Source organism: Elephantulus edwardii, unplaced genomic scaffold (assembly GCF_000299155.1).
Source record: "Elephantulus edwardii isolate Elephantulus edwardi_28Jun2011 unplaced genomic scaffold, EleEdw1.0 scaffold00155, whole genome shotgun sequence".
Classification (NCBI taxonomy): domain Eukaryota; kingdom Metazoa; phylum Chordata; class Mammalia; order Macroscelidea; family Macroscelididae; genus Elephantulus; species Elephantulus edwardii.
In genome coordinates, this window is record NW_006399905.1 from 8,028,531 (window position 1) to 8,049,949 (window position 21,419).

At 42.5% G+C, this 21,419-nt stretch overlaps 1 protein-coding gene across 1 annotated transcript in view; it reads left to right on the top strand.

The window, feature by feature from the left end:
* The window catches only part of ANKRD29 (ankyrin repeat domain 29), a 61,627-nt gene extending 46,498 nt beyond the window's left edge, over nt 1-15,129 (top strand). The window contains exons 7-10 of the mRNA XM_006895049.1: nt 7,667-7,765; nt 9,301-9,396; nt 12,175-12,273; nt 15,046-15,129. Coding sequence (XP_006895111.1) covers nt 7,667-7,765; nt 9,301-9,396; nt 12,175-12,273; nt 15,046-15,129 — 378 coding nt within the window. The remainder of the gene's footprint in view (nt 1-7,666; nt 7,766-9,300; nt 9,397-12,174; nt 12,274-15,045) is intronic.
* The last annotated feature ends 6,290 nt before the right edge of the window (nt 15,130-21,419 follow it).

Here is a 21,419-nt window from a genome sequence, read left to right on the forward strand (position 1 = left end):
AAAGGATATTTTATAAAGTAAGAATTATTGGGGGGTAAGCCAATACAATTTTTCTTTTTTCAGAATGTACTCCCTTAAATCATATTCATTTTTACTACCTGCTATGAACTTAAAATTAGGGAGCTCTGGTGGCCTAGTAGAAAGAAGTTGCAATGAAATCTCGAAGGCATGCAGTTTGAGGTCACCAGCGGCTCTGCAGGAGAAGGATGGGCAGTCTCCTCCCATGCAATTAACTGCCTCTGAAAACCCGCTGGATGGTCAACTATAGGTCAGTTCTGACTCTATGGTACATAACAATAACATGAACTTATAATTAAAAGCTGTTACCTACTCAAAGCAGATTAGCAGAATTGTTGTCTTCTTTGAAATATAAACCCTACAAATGCAATTCTATTCCAAGAAAACAAGTGGCTTTGTGTGGCAAAAATGTTATCTGTCCTCTGCACAATCTAGATGAATCTTGAAGTATGCTGAGTGACATATAAGTCGTTCACAAAAGGACAGTTATGGATAAGACCACTAATATAAAAAGTTAAGGAAATTTTATAAAACAAAGCATGGGAATGATTTTATGAAACACAATATGAATGAAGAATAGTGTGAAACACAATGTATACGAGCTTTGTGAGCAATCCAATATAAATGTTAAGAAACAACAAAAAAAAGTTAAGCAAAGGTAAGCTAAGGAGGGAGAGGGATAAAAATTAAATTGATAAGTTGGTTGAAAGATAAGGCAATATACAAGTTTGATTAGGCATTATACTAAATCACATTAATCAGTTGCACCTAGTGTTTTAAAACAAAACATCTATGAATGAATAAAAAACCAATTTATAAATTTATCACTGAAAAACTGACAGAGACCCTTTTTGTGGTAAGAAATTATAAGCATTAAATGAAGCCACATCCAGGCTTTGAAAAGACTTTAGTTGTTTTAAAGTTTGAAAAAGTTTTCATTATACGTTGTCCTGAGTAAAGAACTCAAGAGTCACAGGTGCCATTGAAATCCATAGTCCAAAACTCATTTTCATTTCTTCACATGTGCTCACTACTTAGAGTTGATGAACTGTAACCTCTGCTTCAGCAGAGTTTATTTGACCAGAATTATTTTTTTAACCTGTAGGTTTTTGTCACAAATTAATTTCTACATTTAAAAGTCTGTCCTTTCTCCATTCTGATTTTTGAAACTCTACCACCAAAAAAAGAGTTAAAACAGACTTGGTTTTCAGAATTTTCATTATAAAGTTGTTTTCTGAATGAAGACTCTAGCCATTGTGGTGAGATATTAATTGTTCATTCCTGGAAACCCTGTCTGCAGAGTAGGGGGTTTTCAAGACCTTGACCTTTTAGAAGCAGGTTACGAGGCCTGTCTTCTTAGGCACCCACTGCTCAATTTAAACTGCCACACTTTTGCCTAGTAATTGAGCCCTTAACCATTTGTAACTCCCTAGAGACCCTCTGGTCACCATCATAGAAGGAAGAACTAAGAGGACACCAAAATCAAGATGGACAGAAGGGGAGGAAAGCCTCTTCTGTTCACCTAATACATAATCAGCACGATTTGACAATTAGTACTCTTAACGCATTTCCCTGAGGTTCAAAAACCAGATTAGAGGCAGAACTCACCAGTAATAAGATACACACATTATCCCTCAAATTATCTTTTGTTATTATTATTAATTTTAATGAAAATTTACAGAGACTTTGGATTTCCATTCATTCATTGTTGCACATTTCTCCCTGCCCCCCCCGCCCCCCCAGTTCACTCTTCTCTTTGAAAAATAAAAGAAAAATTCTTTCATTGTTATACAATCCCTCCCCCCCAGATCCACTCCACTGTACAGCCTTCATCCTGGACTCCAGTCATGACAATAATACCTAATCACATATCCCTTTTAAATAGTTTTCTCCCTCATATGTTTCAAGGCACTATACATTATTCATCCCATCTTTCTCAATATCCCCCCAACCCCGATGTTAGTCTCATTTTACAGCAGTATTTGTTCACAGTAGCAAAGAGTTGGAAACAACCTAGGTGCCCATCAACAAACGAATGGATAGAGAAGCTGTAGTATATTCACACAATGGATTGAAAAACAAGGAACTCATGCAATATTATTCAAAATGGGTGACTGGAAGACATTATGCTGAGTGAAGTATCTCAGTCATAAAAGGTCAAGTTCTCTTTCACCTAGCGTTTCCTACCTGTTCATTACTCAACCACCACAGTGGGTAACTGTTGTTGTGTGCTGTTGAGTCAATCCGACCCATAGCTGACCCTCTATCAGGTTCTCAAAGGCAGTAAACAGCACAGGAAGAGACTGCCCCTCTCTCCCTCAGAGCAGCTGGCAGAGCAGAATCATGTTGTCTTTGGGTTTGAAGGGAAGCTTCTTACCACTAGGCCACCAGAAGGCTCAAATCAAATAGAATATGTAGAAGTAATTTGTAAAGAAAAGTGCACATTAAGGTCTTCTTTATTGTTTTCATGTTAAATAGTGTTCAGACTCTGGTAACATTTCCTACCAGCCCCACCCATCACCATTGACTTGATCAGACACGTAACATCCAGATTTCTCGGACTAGAATTGCGCTCTAGATGGCAGTTAATGGCTTGATGTTTGAATGTTGATCACCAGGCATTTCTTCTGAGGCACTTCTGGGTAGATCCCAACCTTCAACCTTTTACTTAGTAGCCAAGTACTTTAAATATTTGCTCCACCAGGGGACTCCAACAGGGTCTAGGCATCTGAATGTTTAGGCACACCAAACCAGTCTCAGTGATTTCTCATCCCATAATATCTCTGTGAAGGTCACATTTTCACAGAAGAGGACACTGAGGCTCACAGCCAAAGATGTCACAGCCAAAACCTAGTGACCGATTTTCCCATTTACCATGACTATTATAATTATGATGATAAGTATTTGAATAGTAATGTTTTTACTGTGAATGAGTAATACTAATAATCGCTCCCCAAACAGCATATCCTCAACACTTTCTTGTTATTGGTACCAATTAATATCTTTCTAGGGAGCTCTGGTGGCCTAGTGACAAGAAGCTGTGCTGCAATCCCAAAGGCACATTCAAGGGCACAGTTTGCTCCATGGGAAAAGCATGGGCAATCTCCTCCTGTGTGATTAATTGCCTCTGAAAGCCTGCAGAGGGTTAGCTGTGGGTCACTTCCGACTCCATGGTACACAACAACAGTGTCAGCCTTGCAGCCTAAGTGAGTAAGGAGTTGCACTGCCACCTCAAACACAGGTAGTTCAAATCCACCAACACAGGAGAAAGATGGGTGATCTCCTTTGTAAAGATTTACGGCCTGGCCTCGGAAGCCTGTAGAGGGGCCGCTGGGAGTCAGAACCAGCTCAGTGTTAGTGGGTTTGCAGCTGTGGGAGGCGCATCCAGGCCTTGGATGGCACGTTGAGTCGTGCCTGCCTGCTGCGTGTGCCTTTGCCTGCCTGCCCTCTGGTGGAGAGACTGACAAAGAATAACACAAGTCAGGACAGGGGAACAGTGGGCATTTCTGGGAACCCCTGCCCTGCTTTAGGGCTTTCTGGAGCCTAGACTCCCTCCCCTTTCCCCAGGTCGGTTGTGATCCCCGTGCTGTCACCCTTGCCATCATGGGAACTGACTCAGAGTGAGCTAGCACTCCAGCTGGGTTTCAGAGGAGATTGCTCATCTTTCTCCTGCGGAGCTGCTGGTGGAAACGAGAGGCACCTCCTTTGGGTTACTAGCACAACGCTTTATGGCCTCCGCCACCAGAGCCCCTGTACTGTAGCTGCCTGAATTCCTCGCCCCGAAGGAGTCTGTCCGAGCTGCAGTGACAGAGCGTGTTCACCTGCCCTTCTAGGCCCAGCCAGGCACCACCCCACCTGGGAGGCTGGCCCCACATCGCCCTCCAGGCAGCCCCGCTGTTGACTCACCATGGGCATGTTTGCCCAGGTCCTTCCTCTGTCTGGCACCACATCCTGCTGATAGCCATCTGACCCACGTTTTCCCCCGCCAGGCTAAGGTTGTTTGAGAACGAGGCTGAGTCTTCCTTCGTGCTTAAGCATTCTCCTGAGACTTGGGAGATGCTCAATAATTGTAGGTTGGGTGAACGCATGAATAAATGGGTGAATACTGAATTGGGAGAATCCATTAAAGAGAGTTGTTGTTAGGTGCCATGGAGTCACCTGTGACTCATAGTGACCGTACGTACAACAGCCCTAAACACTGCCATTTCCTGTGCCAGTGTTATTGTCTCTGACACACCTACCTCCATTTCCCCAGTCACTGAATCAATTCATCTCATAGAACATGGAAGTGTTTCATAAATGAAATTATAAGCTAAGATGCTATTGCTGTACAGAGGTAACTCGTGGTTGCTGTGAAGCTGAACACTGTGACACTGATGAGTCCAATGCGAGAATGGTTACCACCGTAGACAGTGTTTGGTGGAGCTCCTCGATTAAAACAAGCTTGGAAGCAGGAGTGGCATCCACTTTCATAATAGCTTGCCTCCAGAAGCTCTATGAACCTGGAGAAAGGATGAAAGATATACAAGTGTTTAGGTCTTTCGTTTATAGGATTGCTGTGAATCATCTATGACTCGACTGCACTTAACAACAAAAAGGTGCTGTTTATCTCTGGTGGCCTACTGGATAAGGAGTTGCCCTGGCAACCCAAAGGTAGGCCATTTGAATCCACCAGCCACTCCTTGGGAAAAAGATGGGCACTCTCCTCCTATGCAATTTACAGCCTAACAAAACCACACTAGAGGTTCTGTTCTGGCTTAAAGGCAATTAATTTGAATGATCAATCATATTTGGATTTGAGGTCTGAGAGATGCTTGGAAACATTGTGAAGTAGGTAAAGGTTGTCTTTGATCTTCTTCATTCTTTATTTCAGCACATCTTCCCCAAATCTCCAGAGGCACTGAGGGGCCAAAGTCCTTGATGTCCTCCTACTGTCCTTCAGTAACCACTGTCCTCCCAGGCGCCCGATTGCCACCCTCCTCCACCCACTCAGACATCACCCTCCTGTCCCGTAGCCAGGACAGTGGTGAGTCACAGCCTTCTGTCTGCTGTTGGTTAATAGAGTGCAGTTGAAATTACACCCTGCAGCAGAAGTGTAAGTTTATATTCTATAATGTCCACCAGCCCTCCTTCCCCACTGGGGTGATCCAGTCTTACCTGACAAAAACCCACCCTTTAGGCCACGTCACCTTCATTACCCTAGAGGTTGAGTCGGTTCTGGGTTCTCCTGCCCTTCTCCCTGGAGTCACCCAAGTTCTCAGACTCTCACCCTGTTCTTAGGGTGGGATGGAGACCTGCTCACTCACCCGGTTCGTCATCAGCTCAGCCCTGCCTTCATCTCTGGCCCTGAACTCATGACCCTGTGAGGTCTTCTCCTGCCCAGCTTGCCCTTGGCCGCTGTCTGCCTCAGCACTTGTGATTTCCCATAGGAAGGCAGGACTCATGGACGTCCACTGGCAGTGATGTGAGCCATGGGGATGTGGGGTTAGACACAGATCCCCTGGCCCCAGAGGACGCCCACAGTATTTCTTTTCTCTCAGGTACCTCCTGGGAACTGAACTTCTATGGGACATGCAGTTTTACTAGATGTCATTCAGGAAGAGAAGGAAATCCTCTGCCAGCTGGAGTTCTCTATAATTTATCTGGGACTTTCTGCCACATCAAATTTAGTCTCCAGCCTCTGGCCTCTCTAACCCCCAGTAGTGGAAGGATGTTTCCCCTTTCTGACGGGCAGGAACTACCCAACTCAAGTCTCCCTCCACCCCTTGGTTGTCCCACTTTTTCTTCTCATGGCCTTGTGTTGATGGAAGAAGGTTCACAGAGCAAAACACAGAAACACCACCAAAAGTGTCATCCTGTTCTAAATAACTGATGCCACACCTCGCAGACACAGGTCCCATCTGAAGTCCCGTAGCAGTGATATGGAGCTGGAGAATATTGGTCATCGCAGTAACAGAGTAGGAGACGTGTCCTTCGTCTCTGGCCCTCAGAGGAATCTGCCCATTCCACATAAAGGCCTCTGCTAAGCTGAGTGGAACACAGTGACTACCACAGTGAGTTTGAGCAGGACAGAGATGGTGAATATGACATCTTCATATCTGTTGTTCATAAGGGTCACTGTGAATCATAGTTGATTCAGTGGCACCTAACAATAACAAGCTGAGTGTGCTGTGTGAATGGTAACTTGATGTGACACCCCTCACCCCCAGCTAAGTCAAAAACCTAGGGTGTCAGCAGGGAAAGCACTTCCTCCATACAACACCAGTCTGGCAGGACACTGTAGAAGGGGTAGAATGGTAAGGGGACTCTAGTGGCCTAGTGGCAAGAAGCTGTTCTGCAATACCGAAGGCAGGCAGTTCGAATCCACCAGTTGCTCCTCTGGAGAAGGATCTGATCTGATGGTACGAACACACACTCAAAAAAAAATTTAAAATTTAAAAATAAACAGATGACATGGCTGTATGTGTGAGCCAACAGTGGAATATTGCCAGTTGCCCAAGTAGTGCAGGCACAGCCAAATACCAGTCTGTATAGCTCAGTGGGAAGCTCTGCCTGGGATAGGGAACGAAACCTGAACCTGGGATCTGTGACTCATGAGACATGCTCAGTGGGGGAGCTTTGAAGGCACAAAGGTGGAACCTCTCTGCCAGTTTGAATCCACTAGCAGCTCTATGGAAACTCACTGGAGGGTCAGCTATGAGTCAGTTCTGATGCAGTGACAAAGAGGGGGAGCACCTGGGTGAGGTATATAGTAAAAGGAAGGCTTGTAGTTTGAGGCTTCCCAAAGGTGCCTTGGAAGAGAGGCCTGGCAATCTCCTTTAAAAATTAGCTCTTGGAAATTAGCTATAGAGAACAGTTCTATGCTGCCACGTGTGGGGTCCCCTGAGTCAGAATTCCCTTGACAGAACCTGGTCATTAGAGATGAGTGACAACCCTCTATCAGTACCACTCACCTAGTGAGAAGGAGTTGCTTTGCCAAGCCAAAGGCAGGTGGTTCAAATCCTTAAGGAAAAATACTGCATAAGACCATTACTGTGATGCAATTACTGTAATAGAAGGATTACTAGGAAGATGTACACAAAAGTCCAAAGGGCGAAGGGGAGAGGAGAAGGGAGTCTGAGGAGGTGGGGATGGGGGAAATCTTGAGGGCCCTGAGTTATGTGGGCAGAGTAAAGGGTTGAAGAAATTGGGAAGGATCCAGTGAGGACCTGAACAGGTTCAATAATGATGGGCATTATCAGTGGTGACTGATTTTATAAAACACTTTGTGAATACAGGAATGCATGAAACAATATATACAAATGAACACGTATGCAAATTTTTTGTGCAAATCAATATAAAATAAAAATCCTTTTTAATTCTTTTTTTAAATCCATGAGCTGCTTCAAGGAAGACGTTGGCCCAGGGCAGTCTCCTCCGTGTCATTTAGAGCCTCTGAAAACCCCCAGGAGGGTCAGCTGTGAGTCAGTTGTGAGTCGACAGCACATGACTGCAGTTCAGTACCTGAGTTACATGGTAGTGTGTGCTTTGTTGTCAGGGAGCCCTTTCCCCATTTTGAGTGTCAGAAGCTTCATGTTTACAAGCCCCATGTGAGGGGGCAGGTCCACACTGCCCGGTCCCAGCAGGCTGCCCTGTTTTCTCCCCGCAGGACGGGACAGCGCCCCTATGGATCGCATCGCAGATGGGCCACAGCGAGGTGGTGCGGGTGATGCTGCTGCGGGGCGCTGAGCGAGACGCCACCCGGAACGTGAGTCTCTGAATGACAGCATTTCCGCGTGAGAGCTCGAGTTAAAGATAAAAACGCGAGAGCTCCAGAACTTAGCTTAGAAATGCCAAGAACGTCTGTTTCTATTATGTCCATAATTCGTTTCTATTATGTCCATAATTCACCTGGGTTTTCTAGAAACCTCCACCTGATATTTAGCAAGGAAGCAAATGTCCAGTTGAGTTGAAATTTGCCAGGACCCAGTATATTTTTTTATTAATTTTAATGAAAGTTTACAGAGACTTAGGGTTTCCAGTCATTCATTGTTGGACTTTTCTCCCTATTTTAGCAAGTGCCACTTAATCTGTTTAAGGGGAAAGTATTACTTTCTTCCACAATCCTCCTGCACCCAACATGAGTTGAGGATGACAGAGACATGACTTCAGGCCTAGTGGTGGGAGTGGGGGACCTAGAGCTCGACCCTCCTCACCTATTTATCCCTAGCTTTCAATCTCCCACCCTAGACTGCACCTCCTGCTGGCTCTGCTCTCAGGTCTCCAGCTGAACAGTCTGGAGACAGGGTCTCCTCAAAACATGGTCTGTTTTGAGGTCAGGAAATGCTCTCAGGATTCTAAGGCCACAGACCCCTCCATCATCCCACAGTCCCCACTGGCCTCTGGTGGAATCACTGAATTCTACTTCAGAAAACCGCTCAACACCAAAGCAACTGAGGTCAGCTTGAGCAGACCCTTCTGCCTGAAGTTTGGGGAGTTTTTTCTCTCTGTGCCTGGTCCCTATTCCCTGGCTGTCTTCCTCACTTAGCCAACCCATCATGCCCCTCTCCAAGTGTAAGCCCAGGAAACAGAAGTCATAAGAGACATGCCTGCCCCCTTACTGATCTCTCTCCTGCTCTATTTCTTCATCCTGACTCCAGCTAACCCATAATGACAGGCTGGGTGTTTTCCTGGACTGGAGAGTTCTGTGACTGAGCCCCCCAGACACAGTGATACAGGAAAGGCAGAAGAGGGAGCCTGGGGAAACCTCTTCTTAGGACAGAGGCTGTTTTTACATTTGTCTTTGCATTCTTTGAAACAGCTTCCAGTCTTCCCCCCTCAGTAATAAAGGTTGCATGCAAGGGAAGGCAAACAGAAAAGGCACATTTAAAATTCTCAAAAAACAATAGAGTTCATTCTTAATCTAAATTATTGAAAACCATTTGACAACTGGTTTCCCCCAAGTCATGAACCACACAGTCTTAGCATGTTCTTTTTGCCCATGGATAGGCTCTTGAAACTCCCCCTTGTCCTTCACCCAGTGAGGTGAGGCCATTGAGCCATGTGATTCACAGATGGCATGCTTCTAAGTCAATATCCTGGCCACATATTTGTCTGATATTCCTTCATGCAGAATTAACTACTTAATGTGCCCTGTAATGCATCTGGATTGAAGATATTGCAGGTCTGTGCTTTAGTTTACACATCTCTCCTGTTTTGACAAACATGCATCGAGTTCCCAACTACAATTTGGCTGTTAGACATGCACTAACAATCAATTTTTCTCTTCTTCTCTCTGTTAAGGATGGCACAACAGCATTACTGAAGGCAGCCAACAAAGGGTATAGTGACGTGATAGAAGAGTTGCTTAAATTCTCACCCACCCTTGGTATTTTGAAGGTAAGGCTTGAAAGATCAAGTTTATCAATCTACAAAAGAGAGAAGTTGCAAAATAAGAAATTCATGCTTGGGCTTGGGGGCTGCATTTATGTATTATTACTGTGGCTGGTGGTGTTTCTGAAAGGTCACCCCTACAGCTTCTTGATGTTGAAAATAAGACAATACTAAGGAAATCACTAGGGAGTCCTGATGGCCTAATGGTAAGAAGCTATGCTGTTGTTGATGATGACTGCTGTCGAATTGAGCACCACTTGTAGAGACCCTGTGATTAAAATACCAGAAGCCTTTCTATAACTATTGTCCTTTCTCAAAGCTCATAGAGTTTCAAGAGGCATTTTGTTTAGGAAGTAGATGCCACTCCTGCTTCTGCTCCAAAGGACAAGGACGGGCAGTCTCCTCTTGTGCAGTTAACTGCCTCTCAAAACTCACTGGAGAGTCAGCTATGGGTTGTCCAACTCAATGGTACCCAACAACAGTGAAGTCACTAGGAGTCTCTGGTTAGTACAGACAGTAGTTAACACATTTATTGTCAATAAATAAGTTGATTGTTTCATTCCACACAGAGGCTACTTAGAAAAAAAGGCCTGGCTGACTGCTTCCCAAAACCACCCACTGAAAACTTCATGGAGCACAGCTGTTTTCTAATACACATAGGGATGCTTTGGGTCAGAACCAGTTCCATGGGAATCAGTTTGGTTTGGGTTTGGGTTTCAGTTTAACAAAGTCACCACTAAACTGGGAAGTGAGCTGTGCTGATAGTATTCCGAGGACTTGTACAATCAACCAAGTCATGGTCCTTGACTCCCTTCTCTGGGGTCCAGAACCGAGTCTGCTTTGTTCCCTTAGATGAAGCAAAATAAACCTCAAACATCTATCTTGGATAGTCTTCCAGAGAAAGAGCCTTAATGCTTATTTTTATGATTTTGGATTTAAAAGGTATTACAGTATATAGCAGGAGTCAACAAACCTCTCCGTACCAGACCAGATGGTAAATATTTCAGGCTTTGTCGTCATGAATCACACTGCCCTATTGCTCCAAAGCGCTATGGACAAGGCCATGTGAGCAAGGGTAGCTGCATCCCACAGAGACTTTATTTATGGGCACTGTTTTTGTGACATTTCATATTTCCACATGTCTCAAAATAATCTTTTCCATTTTTTTCAACCATTTATAAATGTTAAACATTATTCTTAGTTTATCAAATGTATATAATATATAAAACCAGATGACAAGCTAGATTTAGCCACTGTTTGGTGATTCCAAACATATATGCTCCTGTTTTCTCAAAAATAGGATCCTAAAATCATCTAAAGTTGGCCTGGGGGCTTAGGAGTTTGGGGCTGTACCCTTAGCATCTGTTCGTATGTGTACTGTCTTCCTGCCCTTACTGACACCAGGGGCAGCGGAGTAGGGTGGGGCAACTTGATGTATCTGCATTTTTCCCTTTTACTTTCCATTCTTGCTCTCAGCTAATATTTACCCATTGTTGTCGGTGAGCTTATCCCTGTTCCTGTCCCAGGAACAACCTCTTATCTTACCAACCAAAAAGCCGCACCTGTTAGAACTGTTCAGAAAGGAAGATTAAACCTTTTGTAAGAGTAAGTGCTGAATAAAAGTAAGGAACCTTAGGTAGAGACTTTGCAATATGTAGTTTCATTTCAGAAAGCTTTTCTTTGTCATGTCACATGTAAGTGAAGTAGATAAGTCAATTGAGATTGAGATGAGTAAACATTACTGCGTTAGTGGCTTGCTGTGTATATTATAAAAGCAAATGTAAGAAAATCCCATTTCACTGAAAATGTTTTGAGTTTTTTTCCTTATAAGAAGTTAATTTGGAACCCAAACTGGCTTTTAAATCTATTCATGGACACGTTACCTCCAAAATCAGTGTTTTTATATTAGGGAGTTCTGCTGGCCTCATGGGTAAGAAACTGCACTGCCAACTCAAAAACAGGCGATACGAATGTGTTGGTGGTGTACTACAGAGCTGGAACTGACCCATAGCTGATCTTCCAGTGGGTTTTCAGAGGCAGTTAATCCCATGGGAGGAGATTGCCCGTCCTTCTCCAATGGAGCAGCTGGTGGCCTCAAACTGCACACCTCTGGGATTGTAGCACAGCTTCTTGCCACTAGGCCACCAGAGCTATTCTCTTCTCTGTCCCTAACCCCTGAAAATCACTTTCTTATGTCAGTAAATATTTGTGGTAAATTTCATAAAATGTTTGGAGCCCATTCCCCAGGCCATTCTGTGTCAGAAGTGCTCTCACTCAGAGACCATGGGCTCCTTCTCACTTCCTGTCCTCTTCCTCCTAAGCCCTATAACTTCACCCCCTTGCCACCTGCCTGAGTGGAGTGTCTGCCACTGACCTAACAGGCTGACCTGCTGACCACTAGCCACTCTTCCAGACTTGCTGGACCACTGACCCAGCAGACTGACCCCGAACACCAGCTACGTGGATCCCCTAAAGTCAATTGGCTGCAAATGCTGTCCTTGAAGGGGGGATAAAATAAATTATGTTTGGCACAGTGTTGCCTTTTTTTTTTTTTTTTTTGCTTTCTAACAAATTGTAAAGAATGGCATAAGATAGGACAGGGTTCAGATCAACATTCATTGTCACTGAATTGTACTTGACCACAAAGAACATAAGTACTGTGGATAAGTGAGAGGGGAGCTAAGGCAGATGCAGACCTGAGAAGTGCACTCTTGGGCTGGTGTCTGCTGTCTGAGCGCAGACGTCTGTGAGTTCACATCTGACCCACACTGTCTTTTCTCATAGAACGGGACATCAGCTCTCCACGCAGCAGTGCTCAGCGGGAGTATTAAAACAGTAGCTCTGCTCCTGGAAGCAGGCGCAGACCCAGCCCTGAGAAATAAGGTACTGGCTTCAGTATAATTTAACCCCATTGTATTCTTCTGCAGAAGTGCAAGGCAGTGTCTTCCTGAGCCACAGATGGGCCTCTCTCTGGCTCCAGGCAGTATCTCCATACTTACATGTAATGATGGCACTCTTGGTTGCTGTCAGTAGGTTTGTTATAGAGCGAACAGGACATTTGGACCCAGATAATCATACTAACATTCTAGTAACTTCACTGGTTTTTACTGCATCCTTGGTGGAGAGAAGGGGAGGGAGGAAGGAGGCAGCAGTTGTGAGCTGAGAGTCATGAATACATTGTCATTAAAGAATGCCAGAAAAATTGTGCAATTCTGGCTAAGTTAGATGCTCGTATATTAAGAATTATTTATGGCTATATGGGAAAAATGTTGCTTCTGTGTTATTAATAGAGGCACTCACACTGTTACAAAACAACTCATAGCTTTGTAATTCTAAATTGCTTTGTAATTGGGCCAAATGTGGAGATGGAAGAATGCACAGTAATAACAGAAAAAGGAATTGTCATCTTAATTCCTCCTATTCAGCTCTGCATGGGCATTGAAATGTGGAGACTGCAGGCAGAGAACAGCCTAGGAAATGTCTTGAAAAAAACATTAACTTTTTTTAATAGAAAAATTAACTATTAAAAAAATTTTGTGGCGTTTTGGTGACGGTTTATACAACATGTTAATTTCCCATTCAACAATTTCTATACTATTTGGTTTGTAATAATGGTTAAGGAAGCTCTCGTGGTCTAGTGGTAAGAATCTGTGCTGCGATCTCAAAGGCTTGTGATTCGAATCCACCATCTCCTTCTATGTGAGAGAATGGGCAATCTCCTCCCATGCAATTACTGCCTCTGAAAACCCGCTGGAGGGTCAGCTGTGAGTCGGTTTTGACTCTGTGGTACACAACAACAACAATAATGGTTAAGTTTGCTTCACAATAGGTATTCATTTTCATTATTTCTCTTTAGGTTGTACTATTTTCATTAATCTATTTTCTCTACCCAGTTACATTTTTATCTTTGCTTTAAACTATGTATTGACCATTTGGTCTCATGTAAATGATTTCATAAAGGAGCACAGTATTTATGGACCTTAATCATTATTTTGTGAGCAGATTTATTATTTAACTACATGGTGGCATCAGTGGTTAATTTTGGTTCAAAGTTTAAAGAATATCACAGGGCAGTAATCTCAGGATTATATAGTTTCAACTCATCCTGTACATATATTGGTTGATTAGCTTTGTTTTTTTAGGAGTTTGAGGTTCTGTTCCACATTTTCTGTTTCCATATTTTCTCAGGGTTCATCTGTTCCGGTACTGATTAAAACAATTGATAATAATAACTAGCCACCCATCTAGTTCTCTGGCCTCAGGGTAAATGAAGCCAGAGTTTATGGAGACTCTTTTCTATTACAGACAAGATTGTTCACAACTATTAAGTTTTGAAGAAGGAAGTGAGATAGGCATTTGTTAGTCGAGGGAAGATGAAAAACTACTTTCATATTATTCTATAATTTACTTTCTGCATTTCCATAAGCAGCTGCTGCTCTGTTGACATTTTTAATAATTAAAAACAGAATACAGCATGATGATCATGAATTTTTGAAAAGAAGTACCAATTAAACAGTATGACCGGGGCCTCTTTCTTTCATTCTGCTTCGTTGTTGTTATGTGCCATCAAATCACTTGCGACTCATAGCGACCCTGTGTACAACAATCCTAAACCCTGCTCTATCCCTTGCCAATCTTATTGTCTCTGACATGCTTGTCCCCATTCTGCTTAGCATATAGAATTAGTCTTTCTGCATTTCTGTCATTGAACCACCTAAAGATAGCTGTCCTGAGACCTCTCTTGGAGAAAAAACATCTCATATAATTCAAAAATTAAACATAAAATAACAGATTTCATTTTACCAGCACACTGTAGTAGTACAGTCAGCCCTTTGTATCTGTGAGTTTTGCATTTGACCAACCAAAGATCAAAACTATTTCGGGGAGAGGGAGGGAAGTAACTAAATGATCAAAGCAATCCTTCAAAGCCTAAGAAGGAACAGACAGTGTATTTATATGGCATTTATGGTGTATGAGGTATTATACCTTCCCTCTGAAGAGCCTAGTTCATTTTTAGTGTCACTTTGGTGACAGTTGCACTAACCCAAAGGTCATACCTCTCTGGTGGTTCAAATCCATGAGCTGCTCCACGGGAGAAAGATGGCCAATCTCCTGTACAGTCTGCAACCTCTGAACACTCACTGGGGGGGCCAGCTATTAGTTGGTTTTGACTGGATAACAATGACTTGAGTTTGAGTTTGGAGGTATTATAAGTAATCCAGAGGTGATTTAAACTATATAGGAGAATGTGCACAGGTTGTATTCAAATCTCGTCCCATTTTATAGAAGGGACTTTAGCATCTGTGGACTTGAGGAGGGGCCTGCTGGAACCCGCTGACACAGACGGATGATTGTATATATGAGCACCAACTGGGTGTGCTAAGCATTGTACTGGGAAGTGAGGACACAGTGATTTCATAAGACATGGACCTTGTCCTCCAGGAGATACAGTCTAGTGAGGGATGTATGACCAGTTAGAGCAGGAATTCTAACAATAGTGAGAAAATAGCAGGTGACATATATGTATTAGTGCTTGTTAAGACACCAAGAAGAGTACTTCAGGGGTGTGGGGAAGCCCAACTGTAGAGAACGCTTAGAGTCTCTAAAATCCTCCCTCTCCACAGGACTTCACTGGTGTCTCTTTTCTTCTTTCAGGCCAATGAACTTCCAGCGGAACTTACCAAAAATGAACGTATATTGCATCTCCTTAGAAGTAAAGAAGTACACAGGAAGAGCTAGTTTAGTTCTATATGTGATGAAAATGTAGCCCTTTTAACCATATTGTCCACAAAGAAAATGATTTTCAAATAGTCTCCAAAATCCTTTCTAAAAGAAAAAGCGCAGCGTGCTCATCCTGACAGAGAGGGCTGAGCTTTGCCCATTGAGTCGAGGCTCTGGACCCTTTCTCTAGTGAGCTTGTCCATGGCCCTTTCACACCGCCCTGTAATTCCGCTCTGGTGGGGCCTGGCGTGTCCATGGATTTCACAGAAACTAATTTTAACTACACTCACATAGTTCTCCCCGTTAAACCCTAAAAAGAGACAGGAAGACTTTGGTCTTAGAGAAGACCGAAAGTCTAACCTTCAATAAACCGATGCACTTTTGCTTTTATGTTAAATGTAGGTGTGCAGAAATAGCTAGATCCATCATATGGTCTGTATGGTTAGTGTCTCCTGTGTAAGATTGTCATCTTCTACCCAAGTATTAGGAATTCATGAGTAAATTTGCACATCGTCAAAAAGCCAGTTCTGGTATCACGTGTTCTTCAAAGGTGAGCTGCCATACTATTAACAAGACAAACTGTGATTTGTTCATTGATTCTTTTACCTTATTTCTGACATTAAAAGTCATTTTGTTTTGTTGTTGTTTTTTTCATTTAAGAGTCAGCAGTTACCTAGGGAGCTCTGGTGGCCTAGTGGCAAGAAGCTGCATTGTAATCCCAGAGATGTGCAGTTCGAATCCACCAGATGTTCTGCTGTAGAAGGAGGGACAGTCTCCTCCTGTACCAGTCAGATCCAATTTGACGGTACACAAACAAACAAACAAAATAATAAAATATATTAAAAAAGAGTCAGAAGTTACCAATGTGATAGGATACAAGTGACAGGCTTAGAGATGCACTAATAAATTTCAAGCCACAAGACATCTCATCGTGTTTCTTTGAGCTTTTATTTTGGAGTTACTGTTCTGGAATCCTATTTCTCATGTCACCAGTAAGTGGACTCATATACTGACGAATCTTAAAGTTCTGCACCACATTGCTTGATGCAGTGACTTTGAGGTCCTCAGTTAAGATGTTCAATATGCAAGGTCAATGTGTAGCTATTACTATCACAGGAGTACAAGTAATAAGAGTGTAATACAGAGTCTGATAAATGTTCATATATGCATGTTCTTGGACTGATTGGTTTCAAGAAAGAGACCTAGGATTTACTGATTTTTTGGGGAGGTGTTAAAATTTATATTCAATGCACTTTATAATCAATGGTGTCTAAATGCCTCTGTGAGTGCCTAATTGCACATACAAAACTTAAAGCTGCTTTCTGTAACCTACCATGATAAACACTATGGTATTTCTGTTATTTAAACATGTCTTTCGTTTTCTTCTTCATGTTTTGCTCTGGTTTCCAGTCAATGTTCTATGAAAATATGTGTTAGAGTGGGAGGAAATGTTGTAATCCTAGATCTAAAAAAAAAACCCAACCACCCCAAAACCCAACCCAACACCTAAATTTGCAGTTGAACTGAAAGCATTATCTTTAAGTCAGTCAGTAAGAGTATAATTTTTTAATTGGAAAATATTCTGTTAAAAATTCATATTGATCAATGCAACAAAAACCTAAGTATTTTGATCAGTCCCACAGCAAAACCTGTTTGGCCCAAGAACTTGATGTATTTAGCATAATGTACAACTCAGGAGTGACCAGCCTGTTGCCCCAGAGTTGCCTGTAGTCTCACCAGCTATGCAAACAATGTGCAATCTCATTTCAGGGTGAAAGGTTAGAAACTCTGTCAGTGTTGCTAAAATAGCCAGACAGAAATATTTTGGTAGCTAAAAACAGTGCAGTGCCCTTCGTGGCATCCTTTTACTCTGCAAAGTTGTACAAATGCATAGTTTTCCCCTATGAAAGTTCATAAAACTGTATTTTATTTCTTTTCAAGGGGGAAGTAATGTGGCCTTAAATGTTTCCTTTTTCCCCCTTAGTTAGCTCTTAGCCAAAAATGGCTGCTCATCCAAAAATCAGAACAGCACACTGAGTTGTTGATAACAAAGTCCCAAAAGATAGTGGAATGGATCACAAGCTAAGGCTTTCGCTGAAGCATGTTGCGTTTGACATATTCTTTAGAATATTTGACATGGATGGTGTTCTTGAACAGTATTTGGGCCGTAAAAACAAATCCATAGTTTTACCAATAGTTAATTGAAGCTCTCATACTACAGATAAGGAGTGTCTGGCTTAGAAAAATTGCATTTGGTTAAGATGAGATTTAGATGTCATCCACAGCAAACAAGTTAATTGTGTTAATCACCTACCAAATAGTGAACAAAAGAACTGTCATTAAAAATTTATATTGCATTTTTAGTATAGGTATGAGTCTTATATTATGTTGTAATCTATCTCATAATTCTGTTAGCACTCCTAAGTTATAAAACTAGCAATTCCTATGCAAATGATGTTTAATTTTTTTCATAATTTCATTTGCTGACATATTCTGTGCTGTAATTCAAAATAAAAGTTAATATATTAGCAATTGGTCTGTGTTCCTTTTTCTTTCTATTTGTTTGTTTTAAATTTTAAGTTTTTTGGGTTTGTTTGGTGTGGTTTTTTTTTTTTTGGACTTTAATTGCCTGCAAGTTTGGGCATGAATTAAGTCAGCTCTGTTGATAAATGTTCTGCTATTTGGAAGTCTTCAGAGATCTTTAAACTTACCTTCATTAATAAACATGTGGTTTTATTTTTGTCTAAATGGAGAACTTGTATAAAGAACAGAAAAAACTTCATTCACACAAAACACCTTGGAGAGTCACTAAAACCCTGCCCTTAAATATTTATTGTCTATGGAAAAGGTCGGTATTTGTTTCCATTCCAAAGAAAGGTGACCCAACAGAGTGTGGAAATTATTGAACAATACCATTGATATCACATGCAAGCAAGATTCTGCTGAAAATTATCCCAAAACCTTTGGAACAATATGTCAACAGAGAACTGCCAGATGTGCAGGCTGGATTTAGAAGAGGTCGTGGTACTAGGGATATTTTGGCTAATGTCAGATGGATCTTAGCAGAAAGCAAAGAATACGAGAAGAATGTCTATCTGTGCTTCATTGACTATGCAAAGGCTTTTGACTGTGTGGATCACAATAAGCTGTGGCGGACTCTGAGAAGAATGGAAACCCAGAACATTTGATTGTGGTAATACGAAACTTATACTTGGACCAAGAGGCAGTTGTCAGACCAGAGCAGGGAGACACTACATGGTTCAAAATCAAGAAGGGGGTCCATCAGGGATGTATTCTGTCTCCATATCTTTTCAATCTGTATGCAGAACAGATCATCCAAGACGCTGGGCTATACAAAGAGGAATGTGGCATCAGGATTGGTGGAAGAATCATCAACAACCTGCGTTATGCAGATGACACAACCCTGCTTGCTGAAACTGAGAAGGACCTGAAACGCTTCCTGCATAAGATGAAGGACTACAACCTCCAATATGGACTGAAGCTCAACATCAAGAAAACAAAGATTCTAACCACTGGGCCAATTGGCAGCATCAGCATGGATGGTGAAGAGTTTGAGGTAGTTAACAGTTTTAAATTACTTGGCTCCACAGTCAACACTCTTGGTTCAGCCAGGAAATCAGGAGACGAACTGCATTGGGAAAGTCTGCTGTGAAGGACCTCTCGAGTACTGAAGAGCAACGATGTCAGGCTGGAGACTAAGGTGCACCTGATCCGGGCTATAGTCTTCGCAATTATGTGCTATGCATCAGAGTTGGACAGTGAATAGGGTTAATAGAAAGAGGATTGATGCCTTTGAGCTGCGGTGCTGGAGACGAGTGTTGAATATACCATGGACGGCTAGGAGAACAAACAGGTTTGTCCTTGAGAGGGTGAAGCCTGGAGTCAAGGATTCTGAAGTGTCATCTGTCGTATTTTGGGCATGTTGGAAGGAGGGACTGGTCCTTGGAGAAGGACATCATGTTTGGCAGAGTGGAGGGGCGACGAATGAGAGGAAGACCTTTGATGAGATGCATCAATTCGGTGACTGGAGTGGTGGGAATAAGTGCGTTTGAGATGGCTAGGTTGGCACAGGATAGAACAGCATTTAGAGCTCTTGTACATAAGGTCGCTATGAGTCGCAAGCGACTAGATGGCACATAACAACAACAACAATGATGAATCTGGCTCTGTAGGCCTTGAGAGTGGCTTTCTCTGGGGAAGTCCCCAGTGATGATACAGCATGTCTTATTTAGAGTAAAAGTATATGCAGTAACGTCAGGAGTCTGGAGACCACACACTCCAGGCAGCCCCAGAAAGCTGCATCTCATCACTCATCCTCCCTGGAGCACCCCATCAGAGGAAGAGGCCCCCCAAAACCAGGCTGATTGAACCAGATGGTGATGCCTATGCTTTGAGGTGGGTTTATGGATTATAGCGGTGAGGAATGGAGTTCTGGATGAACAGTGGAACGAGTTTGGTGCTGAGACTGATGGAGAGCTTCACACGTAGTGACAGGTGAGGACTCTCCACCTTGTTAATGTAGTTGGTTGCCACCGTGAGTAGGATGCTGAATTATGATGGCCATTCGTGTACAGAATAGAACTGCTTCATACAGTTTCGCTGAAGCAGGCTACCACGCCTGTCTGCCAAGGTGCTTCTGGGTGGGTACAAACTGTTTTTGAGCCAGTAGTGGAGCATTTAACTGTGCTGCCCAGGGACTCCTCTTAATGTTATTGTTGCTGCCTGTGACTCGTAGCAACCCTGTGTACAACACTGCCCTGCCACTGAGCCACTCTCACTGACTCTGACACACCTACCCCCATTGCCCTAGTTATAGTTTCAGTCCATATCGTTAGGGTCTTCCTCTCCTGTGCTGTCCCTCCACCCTTCTGAGCATGATGTCCTTTTCCAAGGGCCGGTCTTTCCTGGCCAGATGCTTCAAAATCCTACCCTCCAAGGAAAAACTTGGTTTAACCTTCGTAATAAGAAGTGAGAAAATGAAACTTACCACTGTCAAGTCGATGCCAACTTGCCAATTTCTGGAGACTCTCCATTGAGTTTCGTCTTTCTCCTGGGAAGTTGCTGGTGATCCCAAACTACTTACCTTTTGGGTAGGCCCAACTCTTGACCTCTGCTGTGCCAGCATGGCCCCTTATTAATGAATGAAGTGGCTATTAAAATGATAATGGTGAAATAAAAGCTATTTTTAAAATGGCAACTAACATTTGTTAAGAGGTTATGTGCAGTGCATGTCACATACATAAAGTCTGTATGGATTTTCTCATTGACTCCTGACAACACCCATAAGATAAATACAAGTATGATCCCGACCTTTTTTTTGTATATACTTTTTATTACTCATTTTAGTGAAAATTTACAGAGATTTTGGATTTCCATTCATTCATTGTTGCACTTTTCTCCCTGCTCACCCTCCCCCCAGTTCGCTCTTCTCTTTGAAAAGTAAAAGAAAAATTCTTTGTTTTACAATCCTTCCGCCCAAGTCCACTCCACTATTCAGCCTTCGTTCTGGATTCCTGTCATGACAATAATACCTAATCATATATCCTTTTTAAACAGTTCTCTCCCTCATCTGTTCCGATGCAGTATATAGGTGAAGATACTGCATTTGAGAGGTAATCTCCCTGGAAATGTTGACTTGGGGTTGTCCTCCAAACTTTAATGTTTTTTCCCCCAAATTTTTAAAGTTAAAAATTTAACTTCCCAGGGAGAGGAAATAACAGTAACTTCCAAATGAAATAACAGTTGTAGTACCAAGCTAGTGAGGGTGGAGAATATGGAACATGTTTTTTAAACATTTAGAGGCAGAATTAATATTGATTAATTCAATAGGGTAGAGTAAAGTTTATTCTGAGTTGTGTCTGGAGTCCCCACAACCCACAGATTCAATGATTTGCTTGAGATTTGAAGGTGTGGCTTGAACACCGCATGTGGCCTGCTTTTCCGTACCATCCACAGATGAACCTGTACCGGGACCAGACGAGTTGACTTGGCTTCTTAGAAGAGATGAGAACATTTCTTCATGTGCTTGTTGGCCATCTGAATGTCTTCCAACAAGCACATGAAGAAATGTTCAAAATCCCTAGCTCTGAGAGAGATGCAAATCAAGACAACCATGAGATGTCATCTCACCCCAGTAAGACTAGCAAAATTTAACAGAACAGCGAGCAACAAATGCTGGTGAGTTTGTGGAGAGACTGGAACCCTTATTCACTGTTGGTGGGAGTGTAAAATGGTGCAACCACTGTGGAAAGCGATGTGGCGCTTTCTCAAAAAGTTGCAAATAGAGA